Below are 22,369 nucleotides of genomic sequence, written 5' to 3'. Positions count from 1 at the left end.
AAGGACACAGGTCAATGTAGCAATGTGTTTCAGTTTCACTTCTCACCCCCTGCCTGACCTCCTGCCTGACCCCCTGCAAACATACCCAGTGAACATTCCATAGCCTTCAAACCTCCATTACAGTTAATTGAAAAGACTGAACCTCAACTGACTCCTACACAATTGTTGCTTCACACATCTGTCATTATGATGCTAAAATATTTAATTAGTGTTCAATTAGTGATCAGTAATGAAATGCTGAAGGCTTTCACCGCTATCGAAAACACCAAAGAGCAACCCTGTGGCACAAGACTGATAAGTATGGAATAACACACAAGAGGCCATGATGTTCTATGAAAATTATGTATGTGTGTGTATGACTTAGTTCCTGCTAATTACTCACAATTCTCTCTATCTAAAAAAAAAGTAAAAAAAAAATAAAAAAAAAAAAAAGAAGTCACAGCTTGTCAATTTACAGAAAACCTGTATATATATATATATATATATATATATATATATATATATATATATATATATATATATATATATATATAAAAAATAAAAAAAAAAAACAACACAGACTTTCCTATGAGTAACTGACTGTTATGAAGTGCGTAAAACTGAGACACCTTCAGAAATGTTAAATATATGTTTCATAAAATTATTATAATTTGTTTAACATTATATGTCCTGTGTTTTTTATGACTTCCAGGGCGAATATATGCCAGGCACACTTATCAAAAAGAATATGAGCATTTTTCACTGACATTTTGGGAGAACGTGAAAAAAACGGGAGAAAGTGTACAGACTTTGTCATCATGGGAGGGTAAGACTAATAAGCAAATGCAATGACTAGCAATCAAAATTCAATAATTATTCTTAAAATACTTATTAATAATATTTAAAATCTCGTCCTTCATAGCATAAAGCAGAACATTGTTCTGCAGGTGTGCTAAAGGAGACGCTGTTAAAGATTTTCTTCTTAGGTTCAGTAGACAGAATAAGAATACTAACAAGATGTTTTCCTCATGTTGTTACAATACAGCTTTACTTTTTACATGGTGCAATGAATGTCTCATTATTATTGTACACTTTATAACAATTTCAGAATACCAATAGTTGGTTCCCTATTAACCAGATAATGCACTCTTGTGAGACAACGTTTCCAGTACCAAAAATAACATTTTCACTGTCCACTATTTGACAATGATAAAAATGTGGATTACAGGCATCTGATAGCCTTGATTTATTGAATTTGGCTTATTTCTCATATAAACCTTTTCTAAAAATCTGCCCTCACAAATGCCGAGTGGCAGCTTGGCCTGACTAAATCTGCTAAACTGCTGTTGATGCTGCTGAGTCCAAAGACTGCTCTGTTAAACATGTTTTAAATGTTTAAACAGACATGTTAAAAACAATTGTGCTTCAACAGAAGGTGGAGTAAGAGTATAGTATACTAAGATCTAAACAGGTGTTGGTGGGGAGGTGGAGGGTGACAAAGAAATACACCAAGAGAGGGCACCCAGCTAGTCTAGTCAGAATATGAAGAGTGGACACAGAACCCTGAAAGTTTACACTGCTGGTATTACGGGAATCATTAAAGTAGAAATTCATTTACTTTAATTGCTTGTAGATGTAAAATATTTTTGCCCAATTTAGATATGGCAAAGCATTACTGTATTTGTGATTATTTAGGATAATTTATTTTATTTGTGTAAATAGAAAAATGTGAAATAGTGAGTGAATGTGTGGCTGGTGCCCTGTCATGGAAAGATTTCTCACTCATGGTGTAGCTGCACCTTAATTAGTCTTTAAGGACGCTGACAAATTGCAGTAGTCAAAATTTATTTTTGCATATTTCCATCTTAAGGCAAAGAAATACATGTGTATATTCATTGTGGAATTGTGTGAATTGTGGAAATGCTCTTTAAATACTGTCTCTTGTGCCCCTGACATCCTGAATGCTAAGTGTATTAATTGCATTATAGATAGAAAATGTCAGAATTAGCTATATTTAGGCATGATATGTTTTGCTGCTATGGTAAATCTGCTTAGTTTTATTTTCAAAGCAACAAGAAATAAATGCAATTGGAGGCAATTAACAAAGACAGCAAAGTTGCCTGACAGGTCGAAAGTGAGTGATTACAGTTAACCTAAACCAATATATCCACATGACACCATACAGTGAATTTACACGTTTCAGTTTGTTTCCACATTCTGTGACTTCACTGACTATATTGGTCTTAGTAAATTACATAAACATTCATTTTAATATGTTAATGCCCAAATATTATTAAAAACAAACAACCATGTACAATAGAACCTCCAACAAAATTGAACTAAGGAACATCTGAGCAGCATGTAGAAGCTGTATTAAAACTTTAAAATGCTAATTACACCGTTCTTTTTTTCCACGCAATATATTTTTTAGCTCTGTGATCTAAAAATCAGATGCATGCATAGACTTTTGTTATATATATATTATTTAGAATAAATAATTGAATATGCTAGGGAGTTAGGGTCAACTGCAATAATTATGCCATTTAAAATATTTTACAAAGAATCAGTTATAAACACCTAAATCCATCATAAATCTTATTCCTATCACCATTTTATGACTCTCCAATCTATTTTAAACGAAGAGTAAAAATTTCCTATAGAGAAAATAGAAAGCTATTTTGCAGCCACAGAAAGTGTCAGTGTTTCAATAAAGCATTCTAAAATGCATTTCTATATTTTATCACAGCCATCAAATGGCCTCAGAAACATTTTAACAAGATGTTACTTGGGTGCCAGAACATTACTTATTCAGGTGGTAAATTGACATTGTAGTGGTATGATGGTGATGTTGGGATCTTTAAACAGCTTACTGACACTTCTAGGTTAAACATAATTTGAGAATCAAAATGTTCATGCTTAAAACGATAAATAATACATTTTTGAGAAATATTAACACAAATTGTATAGAATGTATAGCACCCAATGAGATGCAATTAAGTGGCACAGCTAAGATTTATCCACACATCATATAATTTTAAATGTTCCTCCACGTTAATGGGTTAGGTGGTCGATCTTAAAAAAAAGGATGACTGTAGGAGGGATGGAGGTCAGCGTGCCATAAAAAGTAATTTAATTCCACTGCTGTTCTCTCACACCTGACTCAAATAATCAACTAGTTATTGATCCCTGAGCTGGGTGTGTTAGAGCACGTAGCTGAAACACTACAATAAATAATCATTACTTTTTTAACTATATAACTTAGTGGTTTAGACAGTTGAGGGGCCAGCCACTTTAAAGTTCAGAACCTGTTCAATGGAGTGATAATAATAATAATAATAATAATAATAATAATAATAATAATAATAATAATAATAATGCATTAATTTATATTTGTATTTCATTAGATCATGTGTGAAGCTAAATATAAATATAAACTGCATCATTGTACAATAGTGGTGTAAATAGTGATATTGTGGTCAGTGCCATTCATTATGGAGACCCTGTAACTGGAGAGCGCGCGCGCGTCCGCACATCAGCTCGTGCACATGCTGAGTAGAGTGAGTTCTCCAGCCAGAGGATGTCGATGATGAAGGACACCCGAGCTAGGACTTTGACGCTTAGTCTATGCTACAGTAGGTTTCTCCGAGCGACCACCAATCCAGCCATCAGTGGCGCATCAGACGTTATGGCAGACTCCAGATTGCTCCTGCGATGACTCCTGTGAACGGCACTGGGACTCGGATGTTCCACGTCGGAACGTACAAACTTCTCGCGTTTACTATCGGAACCATCGGCGTGCTGGGTTTCTGCAACAATCTGCTCGTCCTCGCACTTTACTTCAAGTTTAAGAGGCTACGGACGCCCACCAACTTACTGCTAGTGAACATCAGTGTGAGCGACCTGCTGGTGTCGATGTTCGGGACTAATTTCACCTTGGTCTCGTGTTTGGAGCGAGGATGGGTGTGGGACACCAGGACGTGTGTGTGGGACGGATTCAGCAACAATCTGTTCGGTTAGTTCTTCTTTTTGGCGGATACAGAAAGATCTGTTTAGAATATACGCTGTTTCCAATATGCCAGTATGCTAAAATATATTATATATCTTTAATCTGAGCTTTAAATGAGATATACAACAAAGGTACACAAAGTATACGTTTGATGTTATCACCTACAATTAATGACTTTAGTATATGGTCAGCTTTAGTATTTCAGTCTAGTATGTGTCAGCTTTTTTGACTCATCATCAATCCAAGAGAGCATGCATGCAATGTTCAGTATTATATCACCCAGACATGGCAGTGTATCTTTATATCTTTGTGAGTATTTGATTTGATCCAGTGCTTGAGTTACTGTCTGTTCCATTGTCTTGTACTGTCGTATCACTGTTCACATCACTTCACTGTTCATATAAAACACCAGAACCAGAATCCAACCAGATCAGTTCCCACTCCTGACTCACCAAATAAGTTGGACAGTTGAAGATTGCAAAAATGCAAACATTTTACAGAATCGACTTTTTTAATGAGTCTGTGCTCACTTGTGCCTCAAATTCCTGTTCTTGACACGACAAAAGTGAAACCCAATGACTGTTGTAGACCATCCTCCAAGGTTTAATATGTTTTGTCTACTGACACGCTTTTTACTTTTATTACTGAAATTACACATACAAAAGTTATACACTGCCTGTCCAAATAAAAGTCACCACCTGGATTTAACTAAGCAAATAAGTAAGAGCCTCCCATTGAATAATTACTACATGGATGATTATGTTTCAGCTGGCAACAAGTTATTTAACCCCAACTACTGCAGTGAGTAGCTTCTCATTTCTTAAACAACCATGTTGGAAGAAAGATCCTGCGGTTGTGGAAAATATGTGAATCTGCTTCAGAACATTCAAATTATTGGCATGCATCAAGCAAAGAAAACATCTAAGGAGATTGCTGAAACTACTAAAATTGGGTTAAGAACTGTCCAACGCATTATAAAAAACTGGAAGGATGGTGGGGAGCCATCATCTTCGAGGAAGAAATGTGGTCGTAAATAAATCTTGAATGATCATATTCGGTGATCTCTTAAATGTTTGGTGGAATCAAATTGTAAAAAAACAACAGTAGAACTCACGGCTATGTTTAATAGTGAAAATTAAGAGCATTTTCACACGTACAATGCGTAGGAAACTCAAGGGATTGTGTAGGAAAGCCACTTATGAGTGAGGCTAATCGGAAAAAAGGCTTCAATTTGCTAGGGAGTATAAAGATTGGACTCTGGAGCAATGGAAGGCAGTCATGTGGTCTAATGAGTACAGATTTACCCTGTTCCAGATTGATGGGTGCTTCAGGGTAAGAAGAGAGGCAGATGAACTGATGCACCCATCATGCCTAGTGCCTACAGTACAAGCCTGTGGGGGCAGTGCTATGATCTGGGGTTGCTGCAGTTGGTCAGGTCTAGGTTCAGCAACATTATGTGCCCAAAGAATGAGGTCAGCTGACTACCTGAATATACTGAATGACCAGATCATTCAATCAATGTATTTTTTCTTCCCTGATGGAACGAGCATATTCCAACATGACAAAGCCAGGATTCTTCAGGCTTAAATTGTGAAAGAGTGGGTTAGGGAGCATGAGACATAATTTTCACACACGGATTGGTCACCACAGAGTCCATTGAGAATCCTTGTGATGTGCTGGAGAAGACTGCAACTCTCCCATCATCAAGACAAGACCCCCCCAATTAAAAGACTTATATCATTATAAGACTTATATAAAATAGAGATCACTCATGTACAACATGGACTGCACAACACACGTTTCATCATAGTCGCTTCATTTATACATATCTGGGTGGTTAGGTCAATGTAACTATGATGTGTTTAGTAAAACATCCTACAATTTTAACTGCACTGCCTCTCAGATGAGTTCGACAAAGAGCAGCTGCGTAGGTGACAGACAGACACCAGCATTTCATTCTAATAACTGTGGAAGGAGGTAGGGAGAAAATGTGTGTGTATGACCTAGATTTTGGTCACCACTATGTTAAAGGAAAACAGGGATTTGCACTTAGTCTACTAGCAGCAGCACTTGTAAACATTGCACTGCCAGATCTCTAGAAGCTTTCAAGGTTACATAAAGGAGTTTGGCTTTGAACTGTATCAGCTTTGCACATGCCCTTACACCAATCGCTTAGAGAATGTTAATAATAGAAATCTCACAGATCAACCGGTAGCTTTCCACAAAAAAAATCCATTCAATGCACTGGTTTAAACAGAAAAGCAAACTTAACCCAGTGTCAACCATAAGCTTTTTGTAGAAAGCTTAGTTTATTTGAGCTCAGTTTCATTTGTATATAGGTTTTAACAATTCATGTTGTTACAAAGCAGGTACGTATTTGGATGTACATTTAGATCGTAATTATGAAGTCAGAGGCAATGAGAGGGTATGTGTCTACATTAGAATACAGTGGTTTAAAATTATACATATTTTATTTTATTTTTTATAAAAAGGCAAGATTAGTCTAGCTTTGATTAAAAGGGAAAGTCAGAAACTAGGCTTTTGTACCAGAATGTCCTCATCCTAGTACATAAATCATCTATCAAATTTAACATGAATCTGAGAGATTTTTGGGCTGGTTGTTTTCCATATCTCTCAATGCAAAAATATATGCCTTTACCTTTTATTGAACTTTTAAAATGCTTCCTTCCAAAAACCCTACAATAATAGGAATAGTTTGCAATGGTTTTCCAAAATACATTATATCAAGCGGTCATAATCAAATGAATCCTGAAGCTATAAACCATGAATCCTAAAAACAACAGCTTTAACATAACAGGTAGCAAAAAACTGTAAATCCACTTAAGTGTCTGATATCCATCAGATTTTGTGCTAAATAAATTGTTTCTTCTCTCTGCCACACTCAGGTATTGTGTCCATCATGACTCTATGTTCCCTTGCATATGAACGGTACATTCGAGTGGTACATGCCAAGGTCATTGACTTTCCCTGGGCCTGGCGAGCCATCACCCACATCTGGCTCTACTCACTTGCATGGACCGGAGCGCCTCTTCTCGGCTGGAACAGGTACACCCTGGAGATCCACCAGCTGGGCTGTTCTTTGGACTGGGCCTCTAAAGACCCCAATGATGCCTCTTTCATACTTCTCTTCCTCCTTGCCTGTTTCTTCGTTCCTGTGGGGATCATGGCCTACTGCTATGGAAATATTTTGTACGCTGTCCACATGGTAAGGATAAAAAGCTCTTGAATGATTATATATCTAATTATATTCTTTGACACATAATGGGCACATACTGTTAAATGCATGTCAATTATGTTTGTTCTGAAAAACAACTCAAAAATGTCAAATGTCTTTATGTCTCTACTGTCTCTACCAAACAGGAAGAGATAGACCATTTAGAAAATATAATCTGTGTCTGCTATTCTAATGAAAATGAAAAAAAAAAAATTCTGCCTATTGAAAGAATGCCCCTTTTTGCATTCTATGTATTTTAGAGGCAGAATATTTTGTTCAGATCTGAATCTACTCACTCGGACATATCTTAAAGCTTAGAGACTGGGAAATTTTTCATTTAGTCTAAGCCCTTTTGCAGTTGTATTTAGGTCACTGCAGACATTGCACCAGCACAGAGGAATATTTTATACACATGCTGTTATGTACACATGAAAATGCAATAGCACTCAGCAGGGTTTGTTCTTCACGCCATTCATTGTTTCAGTAACTCTGATGCACTTTCCAGAGAATTAAATATATATTCAAAATTATTCCAACTGTGCTGAAGAGTTTATCTGCCATGATGTCTTCATGGCATATTGAAAAGGTCAGGAGGCAAATCTCTGTCTCTGTAATTAAATCAGGCCCAAGGAAAGAAGGACGTTTGTGAATAGAAATTACCATTAAACTTGAATGAACAGAAGCAGCCTCCACCAGTTAATGACACCTGTGCACAGAAAAAAAGCCTCTTGCTGTACACTAACAAACACACATTTACTCTGCAGAAAGAAATAAAAAAGAAAAGTATCAAAGCATTAACTTGCCACACTTTGACCGAATCTTCTTAATAGTGCTACTATGCCACCTAGGGGTGACCTAGTTTTTATCCGTTTTGGTTTTTGCCAGTGAATGAAATTTCACTGGTCATTGGCAAATGTAGTTATAGCAAATATGTGAAGAAATATGTTATTAGTAATTCACGTGGAGACACCATTTTCTTGTCATTTTACTTAATTCACATCTAATTCACCATTTCTGTCATGTGCTGTTACTATGAGTTGTGTTGGGAACATAGTTTGTATTATCCAAGTGATCAAGTGGTATGTGAGGGAAAAATAGTATAAAAAAAAGTAACTTTTTTAATTTTAATTTTAACATTGAATCTTTTTTACACTCCTCTCCATTTCTTATTGTAGTTGCGCTCCATTGAGGATCTGCAGACCGTGCAAATCATTAAGGTTCTACGTTATGAGAAGAAGTTGGCTGCCATGTTCCTGCTGATGATTTTCTGTTATCTGCTGTGCTGGACACCCTATGCTGTGGTCTCCATGCTGGTAGCTTTTGGCAAGCAGAATGTCATCTCTCCCACTGTTGCCATCATTCCCTCATTCTTCGCCAAATCCAGCACAGTTTATAACCCAATTATATATGGCTTTATGAGCAGGAAGGTAAAGAAAGTACACTCTAAAATTGTAGCAAGTAATCATGGCATAGGATATGCAGGAAAACACAATACATATTGTATATCAAGTACGACACAAGGCATGCTTTCCATGAGTCATATCTCTTTATCTCTTTCCGTGTGTGTGTATTCTATTTCACTAGTTCCGGCGTTGCATGCTGCAATTGTGCTCCCGTCTGGGATGCCTGCAGTGCTGTATTAAGGACCACCCCCTGACCTGCTCCAGACAACCAGTACGACCCATTGTGATGTCTCAGAGCCGTAAAGACAAACCTAAAAAAAGGGTGACTTTCAACCCCTCTTCCATTGTTTTCATTATTGCCAGCAATGATACAGACCCACTGGATGTCAGCTACAAATGTAAAGAGTCATCAGAGATCAACATGATTCAAGTCCGACCCCTTTGACCTTACTGTAAGGACTTTTGAAGCATTGGAACTACAAGCTAATTCTTTTGTTTTTGCTAAACACTGAGGAGATTTGGGTTTGGGATTGAAAAAAAAAAGACATTTCGAGATTGTTACATCTAGATGTGTTAAACAACACAGAATTTGGCACCTTTGGAAGTAGACCAACCGATGTTTAGGTTGGAAAAATTATTGGAACAGATATCTTTCTTTAGAATCAATAACTGGTTGGATATAAGCAGTTTTTTTGCTTTTGAATAACTGCATTGAGCTACCCAGTGACCATGAAATTGTTGCATTGTATTTTTTGGTATAGATTTACAAGCTTGTACAGCAGTTACCACAATCTCAGGTTTGGTTAGTTTGGGGTGGTTCTGCCTCTTGTCTCCTCTTCAGGAGTTGAAATGCTGCTCAAGTTCTGGTCATTCACAGTCACTGGTCTTTATAGTGATGTTTGTTTTTTGTTTTTTTTTAACATTTATAGATGAGAATATTAGTAAATCAGTGCTGAAATTCTGATTTATTTATGATCTCAAAATGAAATGTCTTTAGTGTATGGCACAAACAAAAATAATAAAATATTGCTGCTCTTAAGAAGTAAATTCAGATTTCTACTGTACCATATTGTTTTCTTATTTTGCTTAATGTTCACAGTAAAGACTTTTGCCACTGGTACAAAGGGCCACTTTCATGTAAGCAATATGGTCAAAAGAGTTTACATTTAACATAATTACAGCATCACTATTTATGCAACTTTTGAGTATTGTATTAAGAAGGTTGTTCTTATATGTCTATATCTGGCTATATCGACCATGGATCAGGTTCTTCACTGTGAACTGTAAAAAAGATTCTGAAAGAGGGAGTATCTTTGACAGACTCTGTACAAGTTATTAAAAAAAAAGAAAAATGATTCAATGAGGTCAAAGGCTTCTTCACCAGCACAATACATCAGCAGAATATATTTGATGTAAAAATGGTAAGAATGACTTTCCAAAGGAAAAATTCTATTCACAAAATAATAAAAAGCTTATAAACAATTTTTCACTTCCAGTCTTGGTTTACTGAGCTCTTGTGATGTACAAGCACCATAAAATGACCTTCCAGTTGCCTATCCCTAGATATTTTCTACATTCAGATGCAAGTACATTTTATATCAAATAGGCCAATCTCACCTATGGCCATGCTCACCAGTGCAGCTTTACATTGAAAAGGAATGATAGTTTTATAGGGCAGCATCTTAAATAGCAGACTGCATACACACCGTTGACACAAAGGCTCACATTCATGGTGCAATTAACCAAGATGATTATGGAAAACTATATTAAAAATTAGTCTAATGACTTAACTGTTAACAAATATTAAGCTCAGTTTGCTGGGGATTTTTTTTATATAAACCTGAACAACCATGAAGAATCAACTCGAATAGTATGTGGTAAGGAATAAGCAAGCTGAGGAGTATTGCTGAATTTTAGACAATATAAAAGAACAGACCTACTCCTGCAAGTTTAGGGAAATGCCGGAATTTATTGTTTAGATAAAAATTAATGCTATAAACATTAAAAATTTTGAATAAAAATTATACATATTTACTCTGCTAACAGCTTTTATGTAAAGGTGTCTATACATATAGCTGAGCAGGTGTATACAATATTGAAGGTTTTGCTCAAGTTTTGATCAAAGCCCTATGTGTCTCTCAGCTCTGTATTTGACCTCAACAGCTTTCACAAGGAAAAAACTTTAAGTCTGACCACCATATCTAATTCTATTCCCACATTATTTTCATTGCATTTCAATTTAAAATACAACAAAAACCAGGACCTGGTCTAAACTATATACTAACATCAATTTTCAAATGATGTTTTGATTTATAATTAATGATATAATAAATGATTATAATTATGATCTTTGATTTATAATTAATTGATCTAATAAGAATTACTTTAATTCAGTAAGATTAACCCCAGTCAGCCCTCCTTTATAAGCTTTATTTAACTTTAAAAGGCTTTATTTAATTAAATTGTAAAGAGATTAAGAATATCACAGGATATTAAAGTATATGCTGAAACAAGGGTGGCCAAAAAAAGTATGAAGAATGACCAGGGTGTCCTGAAATATCTTCTATGTTCTTTTGGGGAATCTTACTTTTGGAACCACTTTAGAGTAAGAAGTTTGTTCCATAGCTGCTCCACACTACCAGTGGACTTTTGGGGAATGTATTTGACTAAAAGATAAGTCGCTCCTGCTGCGGACATTGTTCCCAAAAGCAGTAGTCCTTGAGTAATCACCTGCAAAGTACAAGAACAATATTAACATTAAAAATAATGTCATAGATTTATTTGTATTTAGTATTGTGTAATGGATTTAGTATATATTATTGCACTATACGATTACAATAAAATCAAAATTAAGACAAAAACATTGTTCAGCTGGCAGATATTTTTATGCCAGTGGTATTTTTTATTTTTTTTGTTAGTTTTGGATAATCAACCTTAAAAAAAAAAAAATCATACTTGGGCTTAGTAAAGGGAACTGATACATCTGGCATTTAATGCAAATGGTATCTGCCAGACACTGGCAGTTTGTTCTGCATGTTAAAAAGGATGTCTCCAGCTTTCAGTCTTTCTGGTTGCTTGGACACTGCTTCCAACTTCCACTAACCCTTAGTCTACATGTCAAAGGGTTTTCAGGAATGCACAAAAGTGCATTATAATGAGGCTTGGCAGCATTGCAGTAAACAGTATGTTCGGCAAAACACCCCAGCCCACCCAACACAACCCTAACAAATACACACACATGTACTCAGACACTCACACACTCTAAGTGCTTTGAAGATTACCTTGTTTTGCCATTTCCAACGAATCACTGCTTCATGATAGCGTGTACGAGTAAAAGTGACCTGAAAGCAAAAAAACTCAGGTTATTTCTGTTTTATTTATTTGAGATATATACAATACATACACACCTGTGCTAAAGTTTTAGGCAGTTGTGATGTGACTTCTATTTGGCTTTTAATACTTACTTTAAACTTGCACAAAGTCAGGGAATTTGTAGGAACAGAGTCAGGTGTGTGATTAACCAATTATACAGAGCGGGTGCTAATTGCAAGCTGAAACAACATCATAGGTCCTACATCATGCCAAGAGCACAGCAATAAGACACAACATATCATATACCCTATAATTCCAGGGTTTCAAGATGTGTTCAAGCTCTTTTGAAAAAGCACAAAGAACCCGTCATGATGATAACTGTAGATCCAGTGGTCAGCAAAAAAAACTTAATTTTCTCTATGAAAACCACATCATGTTTACTGTCCTTCGACATCAGAAAATGTCCAGAAGTGCCATCAGCAAAGAAGTAATGGATACCAGTGGGACCCAGATACACTCCAAAATGTGATCTTCATCTAAGAATAGTGACCAAAAGGCCACACATCTGACATGAACAAGTCAAAGGGATTCAACTATGCATGAAAACATAGAAACTGGGGAGCAAAAAAATGGAAAATCTGAAATATTTGGCTGTAGCAGGAGGCAAGTTGTTTTCCAAAGGGCTAGAAAGTGGTACACTGTACAATAATGAGTGTCTGCAGGTAACAATTAAGCATGGTGGACGTTACTTATCCATCATGCCATACCACCAGGGAGGTGTCTGTTTGGCCACAAATCTATTGTGCAGCACAACAATAACAAACATACAGCCAGTGTCATTCAGGGGTCCCACAGAGTCCTGATCATCATCAAGTCTGTCTGGGATTACATGAAGATTTGATGTGGCCTATAGCCAAAGAAGATTTGTGATTATTTTTCCAAGATATTTGGAAAAACCTACATGCTTTGAAAAACTGTTCCTAGAAATGCAAGTATATCTAAAAGAATTTATGCAGTTCTTCTGGCAAAAGATGGTCACACCAAATTTTAATTTAGATTTCTCTTCTGTTCATTTACTTTGCATTTTGGTAATTAATAATAAAAAAAACTATTAACACTTCAAATGTAACATTTTTTTACGAGCATTCTTACTGTAGAGCATTTTGTTATACAGGTGCCTAAATGTTTTCACAGTACTCTCTCTCTCTCGCTCTCTCTCTCGCTCTCTTTTTAATCAATTGATAGCCCTAATGTACACACACACACACACACACACATATACATACATATATATACATACATACATACATACACATATATATATATATATATATATATATATATATATATATATATATATATATATATATATATATATATATATATATAATATATGATTTTTTTCTTTGTTTTTATTTTTGTTACATGCGCCATAAAATGTCTTACCATTGTGTACAATGGGATTATTGTTCTTGGCATGAAAAAATGGAGTACATTGTCCAGATATTTACGGAACAGAAAGTACCTGGAATTCACATGCGCCCGCATCTAGGACATAAGAAAACAAATTGTTAATTCAATACACAAAAACGTCAGATGTTTTAGACAACGCATAACTAAGAGGGCAAAGTCACACAGATATTACAAATTGCACACTTTTTGTAAAGCAAAAATAACACCCAGATAATCGTGTCACATTTTTTTCCACTACTTGTTACAAACTAAAATCATTTGAAAAACAAAGGGATTGATCCCTTGATTATGATAATGAGATTCTGTTCTTGCTTGGCCATTTCTTTGTGGGCCATGGCTTTAACAGTATAATGAAACCATGAAGATGTCAAGAAAATCAAATTGATTGAATCGAAATGAATTCTAAACATGTGTTTGTGGTTAAATCTAAGCACAGTCAGGTTTCTGTTTTTTTACATTAGATATATTGGGCAGCTATATCTAGTCGGAATATAATCTGACTTGATTGAACTTTTAATGTTTTAAGGTTTAATGTTTTGTTTTGGGGTTGTTTTTTTTACATAAAAATTTGCTGAAACTTTGTATTGTAAAGGCTTTCTGGACTGCTTATTTGTTCACTTTCCTAAATCTTTTTTTTTTTTTTTTTTTAAGAAAATCCACTAAACAAAGCATCACTAGTCAAAAAGGACCAAGCTGTTGTACTATTTACCATAAAGCCATTACCAGTGTGTTTAGCTTATACTTCAATTGCTAAGATTCTATGATTTTATATATTCTACAGTTTATAAGAAAATCAGTCACCTCTATGTAATTGTACATAGCCAAATCACATATGGCATGATCATCAGGTACACGAACACGTGAGTACTCCGGGAGAACAGCCGCTGCCAAACAAAACAAAACAAAAAAATATGAATACATTCATGATAGCTTACTGCTTCTCCGTCAAACAGAATTACTGACCACTCTTCTTGGCAACAACTTGTGTCCTATAATAGAAACCTACCTTTTTAATAATGATTAATGTATAAATAATCAAAGTCGTTTTAATAAATAAAGATTTTTTTACACGAACGGCAGGTGACAAAATACATAGTGAAATAGACTTACACAAGTCTTCATTAAACTGGTCCAGGATCTCATCAAAAACAAGACAGTCCTCAAAGCCCTAAAAAACAGGTAAATAAAGGGTAAATATTCAAAAATAACTCACTTATTACCCTTAACTAACTTTTATACTGTTTCTGACTCTAGATATGGGTGCTTGCCATTTGACCATGTAAAATAAAAAAAAAATATTAGACAGTACATAATATATAACCACATATGTTTAAACAATTGAATAACATATTTAATAACTTTAGGTAAAGATATAGGATGAAAAAAACTTAATACTGGTTCATAACATCTTATATACTTACTGCATTCATTCCCTGACCATAAAATGGTACCACTGCATGAGCAGCATCCCCCATTAAAATACATTTCTCATTTAAATGATGAGGAGAGCACTTCACTGACACCATGGCCTGGGCAGGTAGTTGGAAAAAGTCCCTCTTTAGAACATCACTGAAAAATACAAAACATGGTAAGGATTGTAAACCTACATTCCTAGATCTAGCTGATTTTAATACACAGCTTTTCATAAACACTGTCAAAGCCACTACACACACTATAGCCACACAATGTTAGAAAATTGTTGACTGTTATAAAAAAAAAAAAGGTCTTATATGATTTTGATTATTGAAGCCCAACTCCAAATTAGCAATTGATTCAAAACCACAAAATATATTCTTTTTACTCGTAATTGTCCTAAAATCTAATTTTCAATAACAGGAAAAAAACATTTATAATAAATGTATTTATAAATAAACATTATTTAATCATAGTGTAATAAATTATCTGATTATTTCCTATTTGAAAAATAGTGTATCTGTGTAATAGTTTTACAAAATTATGGTTATATTTTAACAACAGGCTTAACCTAAACACAGCACTGCAGAGAAAATTGAAAATCAAAGAGCACAGCACCGCACTTTGCAGGGCTGAAAGTGTGATTGTTGTTTACAAAAGTGTTGCACAGCTCGGCAGCTTCCATTTCTTCAAAGTCATCTGAGCTCCTATTCTTCTCAAATTAATACCTCATAACTGTGGGCAGTGCATCAACTGACCTACAATTTTACAGTTGTGCTTTTACATAGTACCTATGTGATGCACACTACAGGATCACTAGTCAGACAGAAATAAATAAGAGAAAGAGAGAGAGAGAGAGAGAGAGAGAGAGAGAGAGAGAGAGAGAGAGAGAGAAAGAAAGAAAGAAAGAAAGAAAGAAAGAAAGAAAGAAAGAAAGAAAGAAAGAAAGAAAGAAAGAAAGAGTTAACATTTCTTACACTCCAAAGAGTGGGATGGAATCTTGAAAATATTTCTGAAAGTGTGCCATCAGCTCATCGCCTGTGGTAATCTTCTCAAATTCCTCAAACGGCATGAAGAGCGTGCAGGTGAAGGTCTTGTCCTTTGAAACACATGATTGAATGTCTTTTATCCAAATACAACATGTTCTATTCCAAATGTATACCACATCATGGTATTATTCTCAAACTGTATTATGATATAAATGCCAGGATTGTATTTTTTCGTACAACAGCACAGGGGGTTCTGGCTGTAACAAATAAAAGGGTCATTATAAATGCAAAAGAACATACTTACTGTATGCATTATACATTACATATCATTGGGATTCTGGTATCATCTATACTCAAATTTAAAAGCAACTTTCTAGTGACTGTTGTTTTTAAATAACTGGAAAAAAAGAGGCCTTCCAAAAAAATAAACTAGATCATATAGAGTTAAGAAGATGAAACAAGATTTTATTCTGTACCTTCTTGCAGGCTTTAGAAATTAAGTGCAGCATCAGCTAAAACCAAGAAAACCCTATCCCTACATGTTAGTTTGAAGCATTATCTAGCTGACATCTTTGATACAATACTTACTGAATTAATTTGAAATATAGAAATATTTAGGAAGCAGATTTTTGGTATTTGCATCAATCATGAGATCTTCAATTCAGGGGCAAAGTGTAGCCCTCTACATTTGGCTACCCATTTACAAATACAGTATGCGTTAATTAAGTATATTTGATCAAAAGAGATGAGGTAGGAGTTATTAAAAATTGTAAAATCAAAAGTGTATATACTTCTCAAATGCATGTCATGCATCTAATTAAAACCTACCATGTTTGGGAGAGCAATCATCATAAATGTGTTCCTGGGCCAGATATGAAGAAAATTGGGCTTCATGGCAAACTGAACATAAGAAACAAGCAGAATAAACTGTATATAAAAAGTAGAAATTGCACAATACTGTGTACTTAAAGGTTCTTTTATTTGTAATTAAAAATGGAGATATGTAAACCTAATCAACAGATTATAGCAGTTAATTTGAATAAATAACTTAATTACTGTATAAAATTACACAGTATCCTTTATGCCTACTATATTAATTAAATAAACTATTAAGGTGAAGTCATAAGATATTAAATTGGAATAAAATTATATCATGTCATCACTAATATTTAGGTAAAAAAAAAGAATGAAATAAAATAAAATAAAATAAAATAAAATAAAATAAAATAAAATAAAATAAGAGAATATTTGATATTCTTAAATATCTTCCTGAAAAACTGAGAAGCTCGGGATATTTATTAAAAAAGGGTCAGACCATTTAATAATGAGATAAAAAAAAAAACCTAATAGCTATATTAAGTGATCTACAGGCCTCTGTACTCACATTAATCTGCTAAGCTCATGCTCACACAAGGAGTAAACAGGCATGGCGTTTATGTACTGGTGGCAAGCTTTTCTTTAAAAAGAGAATAGCATCACTTCTGGAATAATATATTGTACTTATAAGAATATGTTTGATCATTATGTACAATAAGCACTAATAAATAAAATTAGGAAAATTGGGTTATGTAACAGGACAATGATATCAGGCACATCAGAAAAAACAATAATATCTAAAGAAAAAAAAAAGAAGGAAAACAAACCAAGGTTTTGGAATGGACAAGTCCAGACCTCACACTCATTGAGATGCTGTGGGCGGATCATAGGAGAGCTGTGCCTGAACAAACACCCTCAAACTTCCATAAAGTGAAGCAACATTCCAAAGAAAATCATTGTTCCTTAAGCTGGTTTTACATATTACGGAATTATATGATGTACTATTTTTCCCCACCTGGTCTTTGAATGTTGGTTTACATATTAAAGCCTGTTGTGTTTTTTGTTGCTACCCGAGGTAGTTTGGTTAGAAAAGTTGTTGAGAATCACAAAAAATTAATTTAGGCCTTGATAAGTAAAATAGAAATAAAAAAAGGATGTACTTTCTTTTTCCTATAACTGTAAATATTGCAGGTCTGAGATGGCTGCCATAACTTACATCACCATTTCTTGGTGGCATAGTGAGCTCAAGGTATCCATGGGGGATGTAGGTCTGGCTATAATCAAAGCGACTGCGACGCAAAAACTGCTTCCTTGTGGCAGAAAAGGCACCATCGCAGCCGACTATGAGATCTGCTTGGAAATCTTTTTCAGTCCCATCAGGCCTACAAAAAACAGACAACATATCAACATCAGCATCGTTTCAGAAGATACACTAATGTATATAAACTTACAGATTTATTTAGTTATTTACTTTATTTATTTTATTACATCAACATTACTGGATGAATGCTTTTGGGGAACTATTCTTCTCTTTTCTTAAACAACATTATGTGAAATTAGCAAATCATAAAACAGGTAAATACACTGTTTACCCAAGAAAGGTCATAGTCCCTGTTTCTGGGTTCCAGTCAAGCAGTTTATGATTAAAGTTCAGTTGTGTGTTTGGATATGCCTCAGCCGCTGGAGTGGGAAGATATGTCAAAGCACATTTCACACGTTTTACATGATAGTAGAATTTAATAAAAAGCTCAGTAGTACACACTTGCATCATTGTGTACATGTCTAAAAGATTTTCACAAGACCACTGAATGTCCGTCACCTGAGTGGATTATTAATAGTTATGATAAGTACTGGTATCCATAAAAATACATATGCATACCTGTTAGCAGCTCCTTATTGAGGTTGGCTCTGCCTACAGACAGAATGTACTGAAAGAAAACATGACATTGAAGAAAATTATTAAGTGGAGATGGTATGGCAATTAATTAATTAGCAATGGAGATGGTAGAATGCTAATGGCAAAAAATATCGTAATCAATGCAGTAAATACTAAATCAGTTTAAATTCTATTTTCATGTTCCAGCTGTTGCTTGTCACTTTCCTGTAATACAATTAACTTATCAAATGTAAATATTGAATTAAAACATACTGGACAATAATGACATAACTTTATACATATTAGTATCCACTGCACATTTTTTACATTAAAAACATTATTTAACAAAAAAATGACCAGATTTCCACCTAAACATATCATGTGTTTATGATATTCCCAATTGAAAGAGGTCTGTTATATATGTCAGAGTTCCTCTTATTCCTGTGCTTTTACATAGAGTGCACTTTATCCAAAATATATTTTACGACTATTATGTGCTTCTTATTAATACAAAAAAGTATTTGAACCAGAGGCAGCTATGATTTGTCTTCTCAAAAACACCTGATTCACCTGAACTAACGCAGCAGTTAATTTCCACGGGTTAAAAGTACAGTATGTCAAAGCGGGAAAATCACTAAACTTTAATGGACTCTGGCCTTGAAAAAAGAGATGTGCACACTTTAACCATTCACAGTCTAGGCTGAAATAATTTCTATTACAGTCAACCATACCATAATCAAAACAGTCCCAAACTTCTGTTTTGAAACAAAATAATACTGATCCTGGCATACCTGACCTTTTCTTCCATATGGTATAGGAGAACATTTTCCATTCACACTGTGGATCATACGAGCATGCATTGGGATGCCATTGGACACAATCTGCATTTGACAGACAGCAAAACATTAAACATGATATATATTTAAAACATCACAAGGTTTTAAATTCAAACATGGGTTTAAACTATTTCATCTTACCTCATGTAAACTAAATTAAATTTTTTATCTAAAGTTTAATCAGAGAATGGTACCTAAACAATGACTAACAAATGCTAAAATTTGATAAAACATGGTGGGTGTCTAATTTTACTCCAATGGACACGGACACACACACCCACACACACCCACACACACACACACACACACACACACACACACACACACACACACACACACACACACACACACATTATATGGACAAAAGTATTGGGACACCTGATTTTTTTTCAGCTATATGTGGTTCTTCCCCAAATTGTTGCCAAAAATTGAAGGCACACAAGTCTATAAAATGTATTAGGATGCAGTAGCATTATATTTTCCCTTCATGTGAACCATAAGACTCAAACCTGTTCCAGCATTATAATGCTAGATAAGATGATTTTGACCCACTGAATGCAACCCAGGCCTCCTCACCCTACATCAGTAATGCCTACGCCCTTGTGGCTGATTGAGCACAAATCTCCACAAACACACTACAATATCTAGTGGAGCATGTTAAGTCTATGAGAAGAGTAAATGGGAACTAAATGTGGAATGGGATGTTCAAAAAGCACATATGAATCTTATCGGCAGGTTTCCACAAACTTTTGTCCATGTAGTGTATATGTAGCATTTCACTGCATCTCATACTGTCTATGATTATGCATGTGGCAAATACATTTTTTTTAATAATTAAATTAGAATTTCAATATAACATATATAAGTAAAAAAAAGGCATTAATAAAAAATACTTTGTCCTCCATTCCAACATGTTTTAAAGCTTGGCGCCCTCTATGGGAGAGGGCTAGATTTATACTCTTGCCCTTTATTGTTTTGGCACAACGGATATCTGTTGAGGAATTAAAGTCAGTCAAACACTAACATTCAACACACTAATAATAATAATAATAATAATAATAATAATAATAATAATAATAATAATAATCATCTTTATTATAATCATCATAGTAGTAGAAATCTCTGTTCCATATTTCACCTCTATAATATTGTATTTAAGAAGTAGATCCCAGCTGTTTATAAAGGTATATATAATAAATGCACTTAAACACTCCCAGCCATTAATACCAACATACCTTCTCGACTTTCAAAGACTGTGACCTCAAATCCTCTTTTTGCAAGAAAGCATGCATTTAAGCCACCGACCTAAATAAAGACAAAAGGCATTCTGTCATATGTTTAAAAAGAAATACATTAATACATGATAGTAAACAAATATACACTATACAATGTACATAAAATATATTTTCTGTAAAAGAAAATCTGTATTAATACAATTTAAAGAACTTTGTTTTGTACATTTCTACATTGTTCATGATTTCCCACAGTTTAAGTACACGTTAGTTATTTTGTCGTTTTTGGTCAATAATTACAGCAATATGACATTTATTATTATTATTATTTATTACATTTTTATTTTAGAATATTTTAAAATATCTAACCTATTTTACTTATGCTTATGTACCTCTTAAAATAATCTATACTCTTATTACATTTGAAAATTAAAATCTAGTAAAGTCAATCAGGAAACAATATCGGTTTTAGGTTAAACAGAAAATCATTGAACTGTATAATGAAGGAGGTCTTAAAGATAGCTTACCAAGCCTCCTCCTACAACAGCAACTTTTTTCTTGTTGGTTAATTTAATCTTCTTACTGGAGAAGTCCATGTTGGTGCAGACTAGCTTTAGCTCAGAAAAGAACTAAGTAGAAATACAAAACCTATTGGAGAAAACAAATAATAGCAAGTAAAAAAATAAACATAAGAAAAATGCTAGCTCCCTGCAAGCTGTGTGTGTTCAGGTAGATGAAAATATGTGTACAAACATGAAGGACTACAAATAGAGACATGGGTTCAAAGCTCGCATGAGGAACACGTGACTGTTAACCAGTGGCGGGACGTGCATTTGGTACCTGGGCCTTCAGTAGGGATTTACCCGACTTTAATCCACCTCTTAATACCTCCACTATCACGTCATGATTATACAAGCCATCAATACTATACAAAAATGCAATATAATAACACGTGGCATTACAGAGAGAGAGAGAGGCATTTCACAAATGGACTGTAAATATAATTAAGAAACCCAGTTAAGACAACTCCAAACCTCTACACTACAACCACAACTGTGCACCTACATCATCTGGAGCAGTTCAGAATCAATATTTGTCTAATAACATGACAAAAACATAAACATGTAAATAAATTACAACAGACTTATAATTTCCACCGCTCCTCAAAAGGCTGTAGTCCAGTGGTATTGCTTGTATTCACTGGTGTGGACGTAAAGAACAAACCCTTTCCCGGGCTGAGGCAAGCTAGCTAGCTTCGGGGTTGGCCGACCTCTTTTCACAATGTCTAGCTTTTCTTGAAAAGTGATTTTAAAGTATATCCGAGACCAAATCAATTTCTCTTCCTCCGTAGGCATAAAAAAATCTAACTCAGATGTACTAATGTGTGCAGAGCGACATAGTGCAGAACACCAGTGGGAGTGAAGAAAGCAGAGCACACATGAGCCGCATTTTGCCAGTCGAACATGTTTTGCCAGTGGAACTTGGCTGTAACAGTTTCCCTCTGACCAACCAATCAGAGGATGGAAAAATGTTGATGTTAGCTGTTCATGCGTTTTGTATGTAAAGTGTGTCTTTAAAAAAAAAAAAAAAAGGTTAAACCAACCAGTAAATTAGCACATTCAAAATGAGTTATGTTGCTTCTTCTTCTTTCTGCTGCTCCCATTAGGGGTCGCCACAGCGGATCATCTGTCTCCATACCACCCTGTCCTCTACATCTGCCTCTTTCATACCAACTTCCTGCATGTCCTCCCTCACCACATCTATATACCTCCTCCTTGGCCGTCCTCTTTTCCTCCTTC

The 22,369-nt window shown here is 34.8% G+C and overlaps 2 protein-coding genes across 2 annotated transcripts; one reads left to right on the top strand and one right to left on the bottom strand.

The window, feature by feature from the left end:
- Positions 1 to 3,416: 3,416 nt before the first annotated feature.
- opn3 (opsin 3) lies at positions 3,417 to 10,063 on the top strand. The gene is made up of 4 exons (XM_046837474.1): positions 3,417 to 3,991; positions 6,892 to 7,211; positions 8,396 to 8,647; positions 8,805 to 10,063. The coding sequence occupies exons 1-4, from the start codon at positions 3,691 to 3,693 to the stop codon at positions 9,066 to 9,068; spliced, it is 1,137 nt and encodes a 378-aa protein (XP_046693430.1). The 5' UTR covers positions 3,417 to 3,690; the 3' UTR covers positions 9,069 to 10,063.
- Positions 10,064 to 10,593: 530 nt separating this feature from the next.
- Positions 10,594 to 21,314, bottom strand: LOC124378013 (kynurenine 3-monooxygenase). The gene is made up of 15 exons (XM_046837462.1): positions 21,098 to 21,314; positions 20,574 to 20,643; positions 20,232 to 20,329; positions 19,294 to 19,383; positions 18,506 to 18,554; positions 18,219 to 18,306; positions 17,843 to 18,008; positions 16,639 to 16,710; positions 15,799 to 15,920; positions 14,830 to 14,977; positions 14,519 to 14,576; positions 14,210 to 14,292; positions 13,382 to 13,483; positions 11,905 to 11,964; positions 10,594 to 11,353 (listed from the first exon to the last, which is right to left on the bottom strand). Exons 1-15 carry the CDS (start codon positions 21,164 to 21,166, stop codon positions 11,207 to 11,209), a joined length of 1,422 nt encoding a protein of 473 aa, XP_046693418.1. The 5' UTR covers positions 21,167 to 21,314; the 3' UTR covers positions 10,594 to 11,206.
- Positions 21,315 to 22,369: the final 1,055 nt, after the last annotated feature.

Source organism: Silurus meridionalis, chromosome 2, assembly GCF_014805685.1.
Source record: "Silurus meridionalis isolate SWU-2019-XX chromosome 2, ASM1480568v1, whole genome shotgun sequence".
Classification (NCBI taxonomy): domain Eukaryota; kingdom Metazoa; phylum Chordata; class Actinopteri; order Siluriformes; family Siluridae; genus Silurus; species Silurus meridionalis.
This window is presented reverse-complemented; position numbering and strand designations above follow the sequence as displayed.

Excerpts from the sequence above, each read along its gene's own strand:
- LOC124378013 (XM_046837462.1), bottom strand. The coding sequence starts at position 21,166 with ATGGACTTCTCCAGTAAGAAGATTAAATTAACCAACAAGAAAAAAGTT. Across the intron at positions 14,577-14,829 it reads ATGGTCAGGGAATGAATGCA|GGCTTTGAGGACTGTCTTGT; the intron begins GTAAGTATATAA and ends CCTGTTTTTTAG. Across the intron at positions 13,484-14,209 it reads CTATGTACAATTACATAGAG|ATGCGGGCGCATGTGAATTC; the intron begins GTGACTGATTTT and ends CTTATGTCCTAG.
- opn3 (XM_046837474.1), top strand. The coding sequence starts at position 3,691 with ATGACTCCTGTGAACGGCACTGGGACTCGGATGTTCCACGTCGGAACG. Across the intron at positions 7,212-8,395 it reads TTTTGTACGCTGTCCACATG|TTGCGCTCCATTGAGGATCT; the intron begins GTAAGGATAAAA and ends TTCTTATTGTAG. Across the intron at positions 8,648-8,804 it reads ATGGCTTTATGAGCAGGAAG|TTCCGGCGTTGCATGCTGCA; the intron begins GTAAAGAAAGTA and ends CTATTTCACTAG.